This window comes from Heliconius melpomene, chromosome 3, assembly GCF_056956725.1.
Source record: "Heliconius melpomene rosina isolate 202511_hmr_F chromosome 3, ASM5695672v1, whole genome shotgun sequence".
NCBI lineage: Eukaryota > Metazoa > Arthropoda > Insecta > Lepidoptera > Nymphalidae > Heliconius > Heliconius melpomene.
Genome location: NC_140391.1, coordinates 3,295,352 through 3,314,958, shown reverse-complemented (window position 1 = coordinate 3,314,958; position 19,607 = coordinate 3,295,352). Strand labels below are relative to the sequence as shown.

The 19,607-nt window shown below is 31.5% G+C and overlaps 1 protein-coding gene and 2 non-coding genes across 3 annotated transcripts in view; 2 read left to right on the top strand and 1 right to left on the bottom strand.

Annotated features, from left to right (window-relative positions):
• Nucleotides 1–19,607, top strand: part of LOC146539880 (tektin-B1) — a 187,523-nt gene that overhangs the window by 166,758 nt on the left and 1,158 nt on the right. Inside the window, exons 3-7 of the mRNA XM_085207942.1 lie at nucleotides 8,448–8,572; nucleotides 9,578–9,794; nucleotides 10,238–10,452; nucleotides 12,406–12,628; nucleotides 12,741–12,964. Coding sequence (XP_085064068.1) covers nucleotides 8,448–8,572; nucleotides 9,578–9,794; nucleotides 10,238–10,452; nucleotides 12,406–12,628; nucleotides 12,741–12,964 — 1,004 coding nt within the window. The remainder of the gene's footprint in view (nucleotides 1–8,447; nucleotides 8,573–9,577; nucleotides 9,795–10,237; nucleotides 10,453–12,405; nucleotides 12,629–12,740; nucleotides 12,965–19,607) is intronic.
• Nucleotides 11,820–11,892, top strand: TRNAR-ACG (transfer RNA arginine (anticodon ACG)). Its single transcript has one exon. It is a non-coding gene; the product is annotated as a tRNA-Arg (tRNA).
• TRNAR-ACG (transfer RNA arginine (anticodon ACG)) lies at nucleotides 14,183–14,255 on the bottom strand. Its single transcript has one exon. It is a non-coding gene; the product is annotated as a tRNA-Arg (tRNA).

Below are 19,607 nucleotides of genomic sequence, written 5' to 3'. Positions count from 1 at the left end.
GTGGGAAATAGAATGGAGTGGGGAATGGAGTGGAACACTAGGTTCCCTCGCGCTCGCAAGCAATTAAAGCAGCTTATATCCACAAATTACAAAACGAAATCTTATTAGAAAAGTAAGTTAAATTAAGTGAGTAGTATTATCTAATAGCAATACGGTTTCGCTATAAAGACAATTAGCTATTTATGTAACTTTTAGTAGTCAAACAAAGAAAAGAAAACCAATACATTTCAATAAGGCAAATGAATAGTACAGTAGGGATTTAATCGAACATTTCTGGCACTGTGAGACAAAGTTCTTAAAAGTAAGCGCGATGGTTGCGGGTTCGAGTCCCACGTGGAGAATTGACTTATTTTCATCATTTTGCTTCTACTAGTCACATACATTCAATGTACAATATAAATAAATAATAAAATCCATAGCAAGTCAATCATAGTTCTATAGAGTTTTACTTGTGTTAGGTCAATATCTTGACCTAAAATTTTATATTGGACTAAATTAAACTGGAAGCTCAGTAACAAAGTCTCTTTATTATATTAGTTTACTACATTTTTATTATCCAACCGGGACACTTTCCTATAAAAAATTGTATTATATAACTCTTTAAAGATATCCTGCACAGCAGACAAGGTCTCAAGATTGATGAAAAAGTGATTAAAAAATAAGCTTCACGCTTTATCCCGCATATAGCAGGGTAGGCAGAGAGAACCTAGTGTTAAGACACTCCATTGCCCACTTTTGAGTATATAAAAACAAAATTAAATTAAAATACTGACAAAATAAATTAAATCTTTTAAATAAACGTAAACGAACAAAAAATAGAGCTAAGTGCTATTTTATGTTGGGTTTTGTAGAGGTCCACAATAAAATGTTATGAGTATACTTACTTTGAAAAGATTTTTATAATTATTTTAAAAAAAATTTTCAGTATTCTTGTTATTCCTATTTTACATTAATAGCTTAGAACATAAAACGGTATATAGCCTTAAAAGTAATAATTATAATTTTATTAGAAAATCTTAATTGTTACAATTTTTTTAGCTATATTAAAGTTTAAATTTTGTTTCTGTCTTTCTGTTTTCCATTTTAATTATATGGACCGTTGGTTTCCCTTTACAAATTGAATTTTACCAAACCAATAAGGCATTGAACTCACAATATAATAAAATATCTTTTACTAGTTGCCAATAATCATTAATATCTTGTAAATTATACATTTTCTCAAAGAATACAAATAGCTTTGGTTATCCTCAACCAGTATCAAGTAGAACAACTGGCAGAAGTCCAAAAGTATAAGAAAGAAAATTTATTACCACGCACAATAGTTTTTCACGAATGACTATCCTCAAAGTGTTAAATTTCGACCTTATAAAAGTAGGTCAATCTTAGATAACTGGGAATTAGATCGACTTCCTCATATTCGGAAAACAGGGCGTGTGCCGCTGTTAATTCTTTTACAAACATGTAAAGGGAAGGAGGTGGAAGTTGAGGAGGTGGAGTAGAGGAGGGTTATTCTGACTAATGATGTGAGGGTATATTATTTTGTTTTCGTTTGATAACAATTTTGTGTATTTTAACTTGTTGTGTACATGTTTGTGTAAGAAACATTGTATGTGATTGACGTGGTTTTGGTAGAAAGATGATTCCGTATAACGGAAGGAATTCGGAATTCCTCTGTTTGTTTGTCTGTCTGTCTGTCTGTCTTTCCGTCTGTCATCAGGCTGTATCTCATGAACCGTAATAAGACAGTTAAAGTTTTTAACAGTTTTCACATTTCTGTTGCCTGAAAAACAGAATAAAATAAATATTTAAGAGGGCTCCCATAGAATGAATGTGAGTTTTTTTGCCGTTTTTATGCGCGTGTCCGACTCTCACTTGGGAACCTGGGAACCTGATTAAGACACTCCGTTCCTAGTTAAGACACTTCCAGGCGTGAAATAAAAATATTAAATATTAAATTTTTTCGAGTGGAAATTGAATCTATAACCTCGCGTTTTACGTCCGCACGTTTATGTATATCCGTGCACCATCTGGCCTCAATTTCTTATATTATTTTAAAAATATTCTACGTACCTTTACCAAAATGTATTAGAATCAGTTAAACTATAAATTTCCAGAATGCAGTGTGTACTAATACTGGAGAAACCATTATTGCATTTAGTCTAGGATTGGAATTCTCTAGTATACGAGTATCTATCAGGTGATTTAGTTTGTTTTATAGCTAGCTTACACCTAAGCATATACTATACATTTTTATTCTTTCTAAAATGGTTCTACAAATTTTTATTATTATAGTATTTCATTATTTTGGTTATAATATATATTTTCGTATTTTTTTACGTATTATATTAATAAATAGTGATGTACACTCCGTTTTGTAAACATAAAAAGGCATTGAGTGCAGATTGCCTAAGAAAACTTAGCACTCAATCGTACGACCATTAGTTTACTAGTAGGAGAACTATTTCCAATAAGATTTTTCGTTTTCCATGAATGAGACAGAGAGACTATGAGATAACAAATAAACATATAACACAACTTTTGTCTTCCAAATTTACACTCAACAGAGTAAATATAAAACTTTAGTACAAATTTACAACATATCACTATTGCAGTAGATAGTTCTGTAAATGCACTCAGAAACTACAAACAGTTCTTGTATTGGATTCAAAAAGCAATGAACAAAGTGTGGGAACTTTGTTTTTTACGACGTAAATCCTTTAGTTTTAGACAAAATAAAATAGACTGAGCCCTAAGCTGTTACAAATAAATTTTTCAGATTTATTTTCTGTTCTTTACGAAAAGCAGTAAGTGAAAATATGTTTTTATTTGTACAGTATATTAAAATATCTATGGTTTTGGTCTTCTTAAAGAATCTTTATAATTATAATAAAATATCATACCACCATTTCAAATAATCCACGCTAACTAAAGATTCTACTGAAACACGTTTCTTTTCTTATCCACTTTATTATCATTATTAAACGTAATGTTATGTTCCAGCCAGACTAGAAGCCTTAAAATATATAAACGAGCCTTAAAATATATGCCTGAGCTTCAAAGAGGCCAACAAATTAGTCCGTGTTGAAATCCCAAAGGTAACTTTATTAGATCTATCTTTGTACATAATACCACAATTATGTTGTAGACTGATTTCGCGAATTGCCCTTAATAAGTTTAGGCTGGTCTGGTCTACTGGCAAATTAGAAAACTTTCACCTGCCCCTCGTAATTCCAAATTGCCTGGTAAGCCTTTGAAGGAAGATTTCGCAAGGAATGGTCCAAAATTTTCACTTTGTATTAAAGGTTATTTATCTTTAGTTGTCTATATTTGATGTTGAATTACAGCGCAATGGTTATTTTTGACGTAGAGAAAATTTTTTTGTAATAGTAAAATTTTTTTTGATATTATAAAAGTCTATTTTATACGATTTATTGTAATTCGTAAGTAAAATTAATATTTAAAAATGTCACATAAATAAAATGTCATACCACCATTTCAAATAATCCACGCTAACTAAAGATTCTACTGAAACACGTTTCTTTCTCACTTTATTATCATTACTGTATTAAACGTTATGTTATGTTCCAGCCAGACTAGAAGCCTTAAAATATATAAACGAGCGTGCCTGAGCTTCAAAGAGGCCAACAAATTAGTCCGTGTCGAAATCCCAAAGGTAACTTTATTAGATCCATCTTTGTACATAATACCACAATTATGTTGTAGACTGATTTCGCGAATTGCCCTTAATAAGTTTAGGGCTGTTCTGGTCTACTGGCAAATTAGAAAACTTTCACCTGCCCCTCGTAATTCCAAATTGCCTGGTAAGCCTTTGAAGGAAGATTTCGCAACGAATGGTCCAAAATTTTCAGTTTGTATTAAAGGTTATTTATCTTTAGTTGTCTATATTTGATGTTGAATTACAGCGCAATGGTTATTTTTGACGTAGAGAAAATTTTTTTGTAATAGTAAAATTTTTTTTGATATTATAAAAGTCTATTTTATACGATTTATTGTAATTCGTAAGTAAAATTAATATTTAAAAATGTCACAACAATTTAAAATTATAGTGATAATTTTTATGAATGAATGTTTTATTTACTTTTTAAAGCTTATTTAATGCAAGCTTAGATTTTTTTCTCATTTATGAGAAAAACCTAAAAATCACTATATTAATAGTAATACATTTACAATTCAAACATTTAAACTGAAAAATATTTGAACCTTTTGAAATATTCATACGACATGAATCCTACAAGAAGAATGGCATAAATCAGATATTAAAACGATCATAAATTTTAAAATCCAAGAAGTCTATCGGTCTAGACGTATCTAAGGATTCTTCTTATAAATCTTACTAAGCGCAGCTCATCCAGAATTCCTAAACTTTTGTTTCGGAAAGGAAATTGTGATTTTTATTCAAAGTTGGACGCTACGTCGTAAATATTCATTTGGTGCGAAGTTTGTTTTCAATGAAAAGTTGAAATGATCCTATTGACATTCATATTACACTGTTATAGATAGGAGACTCGTGTTTCAGTATTCATGTATTCAGATAGTTTGTCGTTACACAGTTCTTCTAAAATTTAATTTTTTTCCACACATCTTTGTAGTACAATATTTCAAAAATTTAACCAAAATGTAATAACGACGTGAAGAATTTTGTTTATTTTAATGCTAAAATTGATTTTTAGACATGTATTTGCAATTATATTCATAACCATATATATACTTACTATATTTATACTAGTATACTCTTCTATATATTATGAAACTGACCATTTTGTTTGGTTGAGACTGTAATACTCAGAAACTACTGGTCCAAATTCGAGGATGGTTCACGTTAATTGTTTCGATGTTAACCACTGTGACTACAATCAAGTTACCTCCAGTTATCTTGGGCACCTAGAATATGTTCTGTGTCATCCACAAGCATTTATTGTTTCCATTTAAGAGCTTCGACCGAAGCTATAGGTATAAATTTAAAGAAATATATATGTAATTTGTAAACAATATTGTGACTTATTTGTAACTGTAATACGGCTGGTTGTGGGCTCGACCCCTGCTCGAGGAGATCCAATATTTGTTTAAATTTATATTTCCATTTCTTCGCTTCTGGCACTCAACACGTGGTGCCTCCAGAATTAGGCAGAAAATAAGTAACGCAGTGTCTTAACACTAGGTTCCCTCTGCCTACCCTGCTATGTGCGGGATACAGCGTGAAGCTGATTTTTCATGTATAAGTAATATACTTTTCTAATGGTGTTATTAAAAAGTGAAAGTCATGTAGAACTACTAATGTTGGTATGATTATGATGCACAATGGGAAACCCCAAATCTGTACAAGATATATAATAAAAAAATATATATATTTCCCAGTTATCATTTCTTTATGCAGCACTTGAGGCTTTTTATTATTATTTATTAAGCATGTAAGCATCTACTGTCTACTGACGTTGATAATCAGAATAAATCAGTTAAACAGCAAACATTAGCTGCAATAAGATTAGAGAAATTAAAATAAACAATATCGCACCATACCATAGCGATGTGGTCATCAAAGCGTTGTTCTGGAAACTGTTCCCGATTTAGGTTAAATATATACGAATATTATTATTTAGAGAGCTTTAAAGCTTAGCGTGTGCGGTAGAATATTGTAGTTGAAAACATTAATTTGAGCATATTGACAACATAATTCTTGCAGCTATAAAAGTAGAAATAGCATTTGCGCACTAAAATATAAGTTAGAAAATAAATTGACAGGCGAGTTATTTTCCTTTAAAATTGCTTATTAAACATAATATGATTACTATAAATTATACTCATTTAGAACTCATCAGTTGAATCTGTGCCACTAAAATCTTTTCTAAAATAGGTTGGGAGAGGAGAACGGTTGCTATGGTTGCTTTCCTTCTGCCACTCAATTTTTACCAATTTTACCATGTTGGGTGAATTACCTCTAAAATATGCTTTCTCTTCCCACAACTGGAAAAATTAGAAAGAATATATTTCCCAATAGGAAGTCGAACTTGGAAATTCCTCAATTGTGATCTATGAAAAACATTACATATTCCAACTCTTCCTCAGTGCGAATAATTCGATGTTATTATTGCACCCAATAACACTCTAAAATATCCATACTTTAAAAGCTTTTAAGATATAATTAGAAAATATAATAAAAATAGCAGTTCCTAGTTAAAAAACAGTTATTTTTAAGATTTTTCAAGTCATTAATTAGCCACAGTACAAGTGTACGAGGCGCGGACAATGAAAACGGAAAGGAAACTGAGGAAAACAGTAGTTACGCTAAGTGGAGCCAGTGAGGGTAGATTTTCTTTAGTACTCCAATGAATAATGTTTTCTTCTTATATTGCGTTTATACTTCATGATTTTACCAAATTAACTTTTTTATTTTAAACGGCTTAGACGAATTATATTCGGCTTGTGGTTTTTTTTAATCTAGTGAAATGCCATGGCGAAATTAGGATGTACTTTTTTTCCATCTTCACGCTTTGATTAGCATAACAAGGAGGTAGTGAGAACTTGAAGTCAAGATTTCTTCAGCAGGGTAGGCAGAGAAAACCTAGTGTTAAGACATTCTGTTCCCTACATTCTGCCGAATTCTGGAGGCATTGCGTGTTGAGTGGAGGAATTTAAAGCTGCGCTTCATATACTTCTTGTAAAACATAAAATTTTTCAGTAATATTAGAAAAAAAAAACAGTAATATTAAAAATTACCTCTAATGAAAATCACAGATAAAATTATAATACTGGCATAAATATTCAAATAAAGAACTCACGCTATCGTTTACTGACAAGCTGTCACTCACGCAAATGTTTTGACAACAACAAATTACACATTTTTATACTAAAAATAGTTATCTATTATATTTAATATATTATATTATACTGTTTTATAATATAGAAGTAAATACCAAATCTAAACATGCAATCAGTGGTAACATTTGAGAAGCCATTACCTCACTTGAGCCTGCCCGACTGGGACGGCCGGCTGTACGGCTTACAGGTAAGTGGATAAACAGAGAGAGAGATTCATTCGTTCAAAGGATATTTCTAAATATAGCACTAATTCTGCGTACGGAACTCGAAAACGACTAAATACGTTTTGAGAGATAAAAGGATACTAGCTTTGTTATCTGAGGTCGTATTGGAATGCGAATGTTCTTCGATTATTGGTTAGTTCTGTTTATGTAAGTATTTTGGGTCTTATAGCTATATAACTCTTTGTATCTTATAGATATGTCCTACTAATATACAAATATGTGAGGATGCATGTTTGTTCCACCTTCACGCAAAAATCACTGAACAGATTTAGATGAAATTTTCCAGTAACCTATATGTTATTCTGTTAAGATTATGTATAATTTTGCTTTAACATAAGATTAAGTTAGTGCACAATTTTGCAAAGCTAGCTGGCACGATTATGGTAAATATACTTGAAAAATAATCGTGTTTAGAATACCTCGAACTTTGGAAAGAATATCTTTTTTTATGTTTTTTTAAATAATTGGAAATATTGAATATTTAATTTCCTCGAGTGGAAATCGAACCCCCAACGACACGCGGTTACAGTCAAATTTTGTGCCCCTGCATCACATCTGGCTTAGTTAAAAATATCTGTTAAATACATAAGAATACCTTAAGATAAAAAAATAAATATGTAAATCGAAAATAGTCATACAAAATTAAACAAATTCCAAGAATACTACAAAAGTGGTCGTTCAATTATGTAATAATCTGGATTATATTAACTTTAAAGTAAATATAACATGAAACCAATTAAATGAAAATCTTCCTTATATTTATCATTCTTCGCTTTTCACAGCTTTGTACATATTACCAAAGTTGTTATATTTGAGGTGTTCCCAATTTACAATATTACATTTAATAATTTAAAATTGACCAGTTCCGTAATAAATTACGGAACTTTTACCTGTCGTAATTCTTAATTGGGTTCTAAGCAGAAGCATGAGAACATGGGGGGTTATTATAAGGGACCGACCAGCTTAATTTTCACGCAGTAAAGAATATCAATAGCGTTTATATTGTGAAATTCCAGTTAAATTACTTTTATATTGCTTAAATAACTTTTTATTTATTATGTGCGAATTAATATTAGATATATTTTGTACTAAGAAATGTTATTATGCTACTGAATTTTTGTTAAAATTTATATTAATATATTTATTTGCACGCGTCATGCACGTTTTGTAACTGTTATGAATATTTGGCATCTTTGGCACTGGTTCTAATCGAAACTTAATGTTAAGACACTCCCTCTTTCCAGCGAATTTGTGCAAGTGGCGGAACTTAACGCCGCGGATTTGCCTAACCAGAGCGAAGAAATGAAAATATTAATAAATAATAGTTCATTCACCCGAGTTGGGATCGCAATAATAAAAACTAATCTAACTCCAATATTCCACCAGGTCACAGCAGACACCAGAAGAGCAGACGCCTTCGACCTCCGCCACGGTGCCCACCAGTTACGAAACGAGACCAGGATCAAGACCCAATGGGACAGTTACCATAACAATAACCGTTTGAGAGCCAGGTAAACGATGTCAGAGTAATAAACGAGGCGGCTAATATTATAGTAATAGCTACCGCCAGTTATAAGTAATGTGACCATTTTTCGGTCAGCTCAAAACGGGACTTTGTAGAGTGGCTTTCGTGTTTTTAAAGGTATTTTCGTATTTTGTATTACTTTAATTTTCTCGACGTCTGATGATTTTTTCTTTTTATTTAGTTATATTTGACACTTAAATAAAAAAAAAATAATTTTCAAATTAGCATACTGCTATAATCCCGGAGAAATTTGTTTCGACCGACCAATTTAATACCGAATATTTGTACGTCCCGGTGGCATGTTGCCGGCCACCGGGACGTACGGGACACAGAAGCGAAAAACGGGACAGTCCCGTTCAACACGGGACGTCTGGTCACGTTAGTTATAATTGTTTAATACGTGTTAAGTGTAATTGAACAATGGAGATTAGTGATGATTATGTGGTTACTGATTGTAGTGTTATGCTAGTATTATAATAATTTTGGATAGATACTTATCTTAGCCTATATAGGTGTATATAATCTTTTTTATCTTCTTTTTCCTTTTTTTTCAGCTTCAAGTTGTATACCGTATGTAGCAGGGTAGGCGGAGTGTTAATATGGAACAGATTGTTTTAATGCTAGGTTCCCAGGTTTCCTCTGCCTACCCTGATATGTGCAGAATTCAGTGCGAAGCGAAAAAAACTAGAATTATTATTTGAACGTTCTCATGTTAAAAATGCTAAAACAAATAGAAAGATAACTTAGGTATTAGACTAAATTTGCAATTTTGGTAAAATCTATAGAGGAATTAGGTTCATGAAAACAAGATAAAAATACCTAAAACTAACTACATTAAAATTAGGAACGTAAATAAGTAACTTTTGTAAATTAAAATTATATACTTATTATGTATGCTAGTCCATGTTATAATTAAATTAATTCAGCATACAAAAGAAACTTTAATACAATTTTAACGAGTATAATTTTAAATTCACACGATTTCTTCTAGAGTATACGAAATAGAACAATGGAAGTCCACACTCCAGGAGCTATTAGATCGCCTAGATCGTGAGATGAACGGTTTAAAAGAGGAGAAGGCATCCACCGAGAGGGAATTGGAACAACTCAATATGCCTTTATTGGTTTGCTCGGAATGCCTGTCCAACAGGGACGGTAGACGCAGTTCCGAGCTGACGTACGATTTGGCTGATACCGAGTTGAAAAAAGTTAGTTGGAAAAGGTTTTTTTTATTTGTTTTACTAAAAAATATTTAGTTTGGAATAACGAAATAAAACTGATCACAAATTATTTTTATTTTTATTTTAAACTAGCGGCCCGCTCGCGGTTACACCCGCGTGAGCTATGTTATTATTAATTTCTGTCTCCATGACTACGTCCTAGTGACGTCTATGCAAAATTTGAGACTCCTAGCATTTGTAGTAACGAAGTTTCATACAAACTTTCGACCCCAAAAACAACCCCTTAGAAATCGAATATTGCAAATTCCCGTCTTAGCGAGCACCTACGTCCTATAAGTAACTCCTATGCAAAATTTGAGATTCCTAGCACTTGTAGTTTCTGAGATTTCGTGATGAGTGAGTGACCTTTCGATTATATATATATATAGATTAAATACATACAATAAATTCAAATACACAATTAACTTCAGGAACTCTGCGTAACGGAAAGCAATAAGAAGTTATTAATAGATCGATGTCAGTCCGCGTGGGAGAAGATCAACAAGTTGGAGGTGGTGAAGTTCAAATTGCAACTTGACTTGAACGACAAGAACGAGACACTGCAAATAGATAAGGACATGCTGAACTTGGATAAGGATTGCGCTAATATCACTTATAAGACGGATTCTTTGAAGACTCCTAATAGGTAAATGTTTTAATGGAAAATTATATAAATTTTAGACTTTCATGCTTTTTTCCTATAGTAACGGAAGGTGTGGCAAGTTCTTGAGGTATTAGGTGTGAGGAGAAATGAAAATGATTGAAATATAGTCGTTTCTAGAAGTAGGAGGTCGAACCTACTACCATTGCGTTTAAATTCCGACGCTGTTCCATTGCGCCAAGTTGCATCGAAGTAAAATATTTAATTTCTTATAATAGTACTAACATTGCGCTCCGGGTTTTGTCTACTTCTACAAGATAACAATACAAGAATAGCTTTTTTATAATTTTGCGTTTTGGCGGGTAGGCGCAAAAATATACTTTTACAAAATCATATAGTGTCATCATATTCAATCTATGATATTCTCGACTTTACTTTAATATAATATACTAGTGGGCGCGCGCAGCTTCGCCTGCTTATTTGGACCCTTAGGGGTGAATTCTAATAAACTAAAAAAATAATAAACTAGAAATATTTTTAAGAGTCTCAATTTCAAATTTTATAAAAATCGGTGGCCATTTATAGATTTTTCCATACAAACTTTCAACCCCTTATCTGCACCCTTAGGGGAAGAATTCTAAAAAACGATGAAACACGTGTTCGATTAAATACTTTTAAAAATGTAAATTTCAAATTTTAAAAAAATCAGTGCAGATTATTTTTTTTTCCATACAAACTTTCAACCCTTATTTCACCCCTTTAGGGTTAAAATTTTTCAATTGTTCAATTTAGTGGATGTCCAGATTATGAAAGTAAACATCTGTCCAAATTTCACGTTTCTGCGCACAGCGGTTACGGCTGTGCGTGCGTCTTACCTCAGTCAATGAGGACAAGTCCTTTTATATATATAGATATGAAAACCGAATTAAAATCTGCTTAGTTTTAAAGATTAAAATCTACAATCAGCAAAAAGTGACCTAGAAATAAAAAAATACAATTGTTAGAGACTAATAGAGACGCCATATTTGCTCGTTTGATGATGAATGATATTGGCAACAGATATTATCATTGTTCATGTAAGAAAAATATAGTCTGTTTTTTTTACTTTCGGCTTCTAAATTGCTTCTTAATATTACTCTCATTAGAAATATTGGATAGTGAAATAATGTCACTTTGTAAAATAAAAAAATAATATTTAAAATTATTAATCACAATATCTATATACATATCGAAAAAATACAATTAATTATAATATGTTTTTTTAATGTTTTATATAATAGGCGTTATTTGTCGAAAAGTACCAGGGTATTTAGGTTATCTCGTTAAAATGAAGTAAACAAGAAAAGAAATATACTAAGTAAAAAAAATGTTTAGTATATTTGTGTACTGTTTATTTAAAAACTTCTTCACCTGGCCCTGTGGCGCAACGGATAACGCGTCTGACTACGGATCAGAAGATTCCAGGTTCGAATCCTGGCAGGGTCGCGAAGTATATATTTTTTTAATAGTTTCCATTTTAAATGAAAAATATTCTTATACAGTATAATATAATAAATAGATAAATATTTTTTGTTAAATTGCTTCAAAGAAAAAGATAATCATTAAATTTTCAAGCTTCATGCTTATATATCTATTTATTATTTGTTGTATTTATTTTGGAGTCGATGATAAGCTAAGTATTTTTTTAAAATTACTTTTGTGAACCTTTTGTATAATAAGTTTGGTAGTTTTATAGCTTTGTTCTGTTAAATCCCACCACTCAACATGCAATGTTTCAACTTTGACACCAGAGCGAAAAAATTAAAATATTAAATATTTCATTCCCAAAGTGGAATCGAACCCACAGCCGTCGCGTTTACAGTCGCAGGTTAGTGCCCCTGTGCTATGAGGGTATGCTTTAATAATATAATTTTTTTTTTATTTTTTTGGTTTTTCACTTCAATAATTACGAAGAAACAGGAATAAAATACATATTGCTAATACTTAACAATTTCGTAGAATGATAACATACGAGCAATGGCTGGACAAATGCGAAGCAACGAAAAAAATGGCAACGGACGAACTTCAAGATACCTTACGTTTGAGGGAATCCCTATTCGTAGCTAGAGGCAAAGCCAGGAACGCTCTACGCGCACAGACTGACGTCACCAACTATATGATGAGAAGGCGCATTTACGATACGCAGAGAGCGCGGAATGAACTGCAGTGGCAGAAATTGAAGGTAATTCATTGTATATTTCATTCATTGTATATTCGTTTATTAATAATAAATCCAGCTAAAAATAACTTTTATATTTTTAAAGTATTTATCAAAAAAAAAAAACAATTCACAGATGGAAGAAAACATGGAGAGGTTAGCCGCCGAGCTACAAACGATCGGTGAACAATTTTCAGATAAAATAAACGCTTTGAAAGTGGCTGAAACGAGATTAGAAACGCGCGGCTACAGGCCGGGAGTTGAACTCGCGTCCGATGAGGCCGATGTCGGCCTGAAGGAGGAAGTTAGAAATTTGAGGGAAACTATACGTCAGTTGCAGGAGAAGCAAGATTGTGCCAAGTAAGTTTATATTTTAATTTTAAAGTTTTGTTTAAATATTCTCGATTTTTTTAACTACTAGTGTACTGACGAACTAGTATCAAGATGCACCGTTCTCCACTTTTCGACCAAATTTCCTATTACATATTTTTAGTTCAAAAGAGTTTGGTTCGAATTCCACTCAAGGACTCTTCTGCCACTCAACACGCAATGCCTGCAGTATTCGACGGAAAGTGGGAAACGGAAGTTTATTAATATATATAATAGTTATAGTAGAGGCGGAATGTTTAACATTAGCTTCCCAGGTTGCCTCTACCCTACTTTGCGGGATACATGAAACTAAAAAAAAATCAAACATTTTATACCACATCTGGTCTAAATATACCATATCTAATGTAAGTAAGATACTTCTTAAGATCTTGAAAGATATTCGTGGTTTCTCTTAGAAAGTCTCTCGACAAATGAATGTGAATAGTTGTTGAAGTGCTAGAAGATTTATTACTCGAGTCTAGATTTAATTACAACTAACTCTAATACTGACTAAAACTTTATATACTGGTAATAGAATGATCTCGTGGATTTAAAGTCAAAGTAAATTACTTGCTGTGATATTTACGTGTTAAAAGCTTTTTTAAAATCTCATATTCTTAGATATTTATTGTTTTTATGAGGATAAAAAGAGAAACGTTTTACAGAATAATGTAATCTCTACCAAGTAGATGACTATTCCTTTATTTGAAAATCTATTTATTTTGGTACTTATTATATGACAGAACTATCTCTAACAGTCCAAGTACATGTGCAAAAAGTAAATCGTAATATATATTAATTAATTTGATGTATATAGAAGCGTAGAATATTGTTTTTGACATAATAAGAACCAAGCTTTTATATTGTACATAAAGGTACAATATGGGCCGAGTTGTATTTGTTGATTCAGGCTGTCAAATAATGAGACCTAAAGGCCTAGATTAAGGTTATTTAGAAATATCTGACAAGATCCAAACTTGTTATATTATATCTCATGATATAAAGAAATATCGAAAAAAAATCGACGCAAAATGAGGAATAGTGTCTCAACACTACGTTCCCTACCTACCCTACTATGAGGAAAAAAGCTTTAGGTATGCTATACATCTATTTAAAAAGAAAAATTATTTAATCAAAAAGTAGTAAAATATTATTTTATACATTTATACTCAAAAGCAAATAATTTCAAAGCGATAAAACAAAATATTCCGACCCTGCCAGGATTCGAACCTGGAATCTTCTGATCCGTAGTCAGACGCGTTATCCGTTGCGCCACAGGGCCCGTGACAAATAGTATAAATAGAGCGAACATCTTTGATATCGTCACATTAATGAAAATATGTATAGGTATATGAGATATTTTTAGTTAGAATTTACTCTCAAGAAATGTTGAAATTATTTTCGGATGTCATGTGCCAGCGGCTTAGCGCCTATAATGTAAACGCAACGGTTTTGGGTTCGATTGTTATTTTTGAAATTAATTGTTTTCAATTTTCTCCTACGGCCATTCATCACGTACTACCTCGATATATGTGTAGGTACAGGTGGTGCGTAGGAACTGAGTAATAAGAAGAAAATAATTTGTATTTTAGATTGAGGGCGGGTTTAGTAGACACCTGACTATATTTATTTATTAAAATAAAAACTTTCATATGTCATATCGTAAAAAGTATTTATATTAAAAATATGTATTTTTAAAAAATAAGTGATATCTCTACAAAAAATCTCGTAACATTTATTAAATAATTATTAGACACTAAGGAAAGGAAAATATTATCAAACGTACAAACTAATGAAAAGAAACAGCAAAAGAGCGTGTAAAAATTTCAACGTAACTTTATAAGAACGTATGGCTTAATTGGCTAGAGAGCTTAGATGGGTTTTAAGAACCACGATTTCTAGTCTAGCTGCGTTCAAGTCTTGAACCTTTTTAAATGTATATTTTTCTTATTTTTTTTTAAATTATACTAATAACATATTTTAATAAGGCTTGTCTTGGCGGAGAGGGACAAGCCAGTGACTGTAAACGCGACTAGTTGTGGGTTCGAACCCCACTCGAGAAAATGAAATATTTGTTTAAATTTAAATTTTCATTTCTTCGCTATAATGTCGAGGTAATGTGCGGCGTTGAGTTCCACTACTCAAGATGTATAGCCTCCAGAATTTAGCGGAAAGTGGGAAACAGATACTAAACGGATACATAACACTAGGATCCCAGGTTCCCTCTGCCTACCCTGCTATGTGCAGGATACAGCTAAAAAATATAGATATGTTAATAATATATAGGTAGGTAAGTACAAGCTTAGCAATAAAAAGCACTAACGCTAAGAAAAATCCTAAAACTCTATACAGAATTAACAACATAGCATAACTTACAATACAAACAAAAGAAGAAACACAATCGTCGGTCTAAAACTGTCCACAAACTGTTAAAGCGTGGACCTCGCCAGTAGTTAGTGCTAGCTTTTAGTTCTTTCGTTCCAAATGTAGTTGAAAGAAAAGAAAACTCCCAAAGTTTGCCAGTAAAAAAGAAAAGCTCTATTAACTAAATGAAATCCCTAAATTATTTAGGCGAAATATTGCGTGAAATGCTTTTAGTAAATTAATGGGGGCTGTAATTTATTTTGTATTTTCTTATTTATAATATTAGTTTTGATTCGTAACCTAATTTTATGTTTAATGTTATATTTGTATACTAGTCATTGTTGGCAACTTTGCGTGAACTAAAAAACACGGAAATTCGCATTTTTCTTATTCCTACAGAAATTTGGAGTAAGAAATCCTTTTTTAATAGGCGATCCTATTAAATTTAAATTTTCTAAATCCGATAGAATAGTAGGTACGTTTTATATCAGTTACTTAGTAACTGCATAGGTTATCTATTTTAAAAAAATATAATATTTAACACATTTTTTTAAATTAATCTCTTATTCTCTTACTAATCTAAAAAAAAACTTGTTTTAAAGAATGCATCTTACAAGATATAATATTATTATTATAATAATATCTCTATTTTTATAATAATATCATATGAAACTTTAACACTGAACATTTAAAATTGTCTTGTTTCTTTTAATCATTAGATATATTACAAGCGACCCATTGTAAAGACAACCATAAATAGAGCGAACCGCAAAAATAACGCACGCCATATGTTTTTGATTTCAATTTGAATGTCGTCCATACATCATTCCCAACAGGATTTATTCCTATAAAATGCCAACTACAAAACACAGGTTTTTTTTTTATTAATATTTAATCTAAATTACATACTGAAATCTATTATAATGATATATAATAATGGTAATTTGGTCTTTTAAATAAAAATTATTTAAGTTCATGCATCCACACATAAAAAAAATACCTAAGAATTTCAATAAATATCTTTTTCAAAGAATAAAATGAAAAAAAAAATCTCAGACGAATTTTCTCTTCGAAAAATTACGCTAAAGTAATATTATGAATACAATTAGCTTAACACATTAATAAATCTTATACATATATATTTATCATTTTATTACACATTTAGTTTATTTCAGAAACGCGACCAGACGATACAATTACCAAAAAAAAAAAGCTCACAAACTAATGTTGTAAGTAAGTAACATTGATTCTGGATCTTTACACTCGTTCCTAATGAAACGTTAGCTGTCTCTCTTGGAAGTCTTCCAGATCTTCGAGCCAAAGGCGATGTTGCCACTGTAGTCGAATTTTATTTGCGCGAAGTTAGTTCTTGTTGTCTTGTAGCAATTAGCTAAATACCCTCAATCTTTAGTAAATGCTATTAGTGCTTGCGTTATTTAGTCCGCTAGTATAGGTATATGGAAATGAAAATGGAAATATATCTATTACTAAAACAGTGGATTTTTTTATACGTATGTAGAATGGTAGGTATATAAAAATCACAAAGATATTATAAGCGATTTCGCCTACGCTATCAGTATGAGAGCTGATTTTTGCTCTTTAAATGCCATTTTTGTTTGCTATAAGTATATGTGTTGTATATAGCCTATGTATGTCTATATAGATATTCTAACACTGAAATTTTCAACCTATGATAATATTTTTTGGGCTGGCATAGAGGGTGACTGTTAACGCGATGGGTTGTGAATTCGATTCCCATACGAGTAAATGAAATATTTAATCATTTCATATATTCGCTCCGGTGTCGAGGCGAAGCGAGGCATTGAATATCGCCATTTTACACGTTAAAGCCTTAAAAATTTGACGGAAAGTGGTAGTGTCTTGACACTAGGTTCCGTCGCTAAATGTGAGCGTGAACATAAAATAGATGTATAATTTAAGTCTTTGAACAAGTCCCTACATACATACAAATACCTGTATAAAACATGTTAGATTTCATCTACTAGGAACCAAGTGTAGTTACTGACGAGGCTTTAGTGGGATTATTAACATCAGTTCAAAGGATATGTTATAGTTTATAAAGTAAATATTTGTCTGTTATTTAACCAGCCTAGCTTGTACGAGCACATTGCCCGCTTCATAAAATGATATAATATTTAGGTATTTATTATAACAATATTTTTTTTCCTGTTTATTGTTTTATTATATTTTATTTATTATGCATAACATAGATCTAAGCTATAATAATATAGATATAGCAGTAGATGTATTTTCATAGATACGTAGTGAAACGCCGCCTCCTTCCACAATTTTCTTCCACAGTTTTCCACTCTTTTCCCTTGCTTCTACAGTGAAGAAATTAAAATATTGATAAATAATGATTCATTACGTAGAGTGGGGTTCAAATTCACAACCGTCGCGTTACAATCACTCGATGGCATGGCCCTTAAAATATTACCTTTGTGTGTACATATCTATATATAAGTATATTATAATATAGTAGTCATATAATCCATTTCATACTAAAATATACGCGAGCTTAGCTCTTTAATACGTAGCGTGATGTGAGCGGTGACGTTAATACGGTGCGTGACATTGTGTTTAGAGTATAGACGTGTCATCAATATTACTATTTTTACATTTATTTTGTTGATACTTAAATTATTTAAAAAATTTGTTTAATTTACTTGTGTTACTTAATTTACTGAAATAATTTGAAAAATATTACATTTTTTATTTTTCTCATTAAAAAAAATGAAGTCATTTATGAGGCAAGACTACAAGCGTGCGACTGTAAATGCGAAAGAACGGAACCCACAACGGGTTCGATTCCTACTCGAGGAAATTAAATATTTGATGTTTTCATTTCTTCAGTTCCACTGAACACGCAATTCCTCCAGAGTTTGGCGGAAAATCGGAAAAGGAAATGTCTTAATACTAATTACAGTGTGAAGCTAGAAATAAACTAATGGAACTAATCCAAAAATTGTGAGGAGTACCCTCACATTTATACAACTTTCTTTTTTTAATAAAAATTATAAATACCAAAAAAGTTTATAAAACATACTATTAGTTATATAATTTTACTATAAAATTTTAATACAAAATCCTCGGATTACATTGCGCTATTTTATTTCGATACAAGTTGATTCCATTTGGTAATTAGCTGTTTCAATCATATTAGTGTTCCATTGAGTTCGCGCGACACGGTTTATTGAAATTTCAGTTAAATAAATGTATTTTGTTATACAAGTTAAATTAATTGATATTTTAACAAGGTAATAAATTAATTTTTGTTGTTGTTGTTTATTTAAATTTAATTTATTTATTTTATATACGAGTATTCCGCACTTGTTATGGTAGGCTGAGGGTACCTGGGTTACCAGTGTTAAAACACTCTGCTCCATTTAAGACCTTTTCATTTCTCACTTTGTGCCGAATTTTCGAAGCATTGCGTGTTGACTGGCGGAGCTAATAAAAATATTTGACATTAATTTTCCCTAGTATGGAACCTACAAGGGTTCGATTCCACGCTTCGCTTTCGGTCGCGTTTACACGCTTGTGTACACGTCCCCAGAAAGGCGTCGGTTATAACAAAAAATCCATGACAAAACTTATATTTACGATTTGTATTATTTTTATTTATAAGAGTATTATGCTTCTTACTCATGTTATGAGGTGAGAATATTTAATTTAAGATAAGATGGAGGTCCCGTCTTTATTTTCAGTCTATGTTAGAGACATTTTGTTAACATAGATCGCACTAGTTTTTTTTCGTTTAATTTAAGTGTAAATAGCTAAAACTAAACATATTTCATCAAGAACAGCCTTCACAAAATGGTTTATTCTTATAACATTGCATGCCGTTATTATATTTTCCATAAATTGCCTTATCCCGGCAACCATTACACGTTTTCAGTGCCTAATGGAAGGGAGCCCAAAGAGGATAGAGGATCTTGATCCTATCACAACATTTTTTATTTTAAAATGTGCTTTGAGATATATTATTTTACAATTTTAATACAAAATAGATATAGTTTTATGTACTTTTCTTCTATTTTCTACTACTTTTATCTCCAAAATCGAGTGGAAAGCTATATCTAACAAAGTGTCGTAATGCTAATAAAGTTTGTTTTTTCTTATTGAGAGAACGCTAGTAGGTTGACGTAGGTTCTCTTCACGCTGTATCCCGCACATAGCAGAGTAGGATCTAGGTAGAGTTAAGACACTGTGTTCCACATAAAGACTACCGTTTCCAAATTTTTGCCGA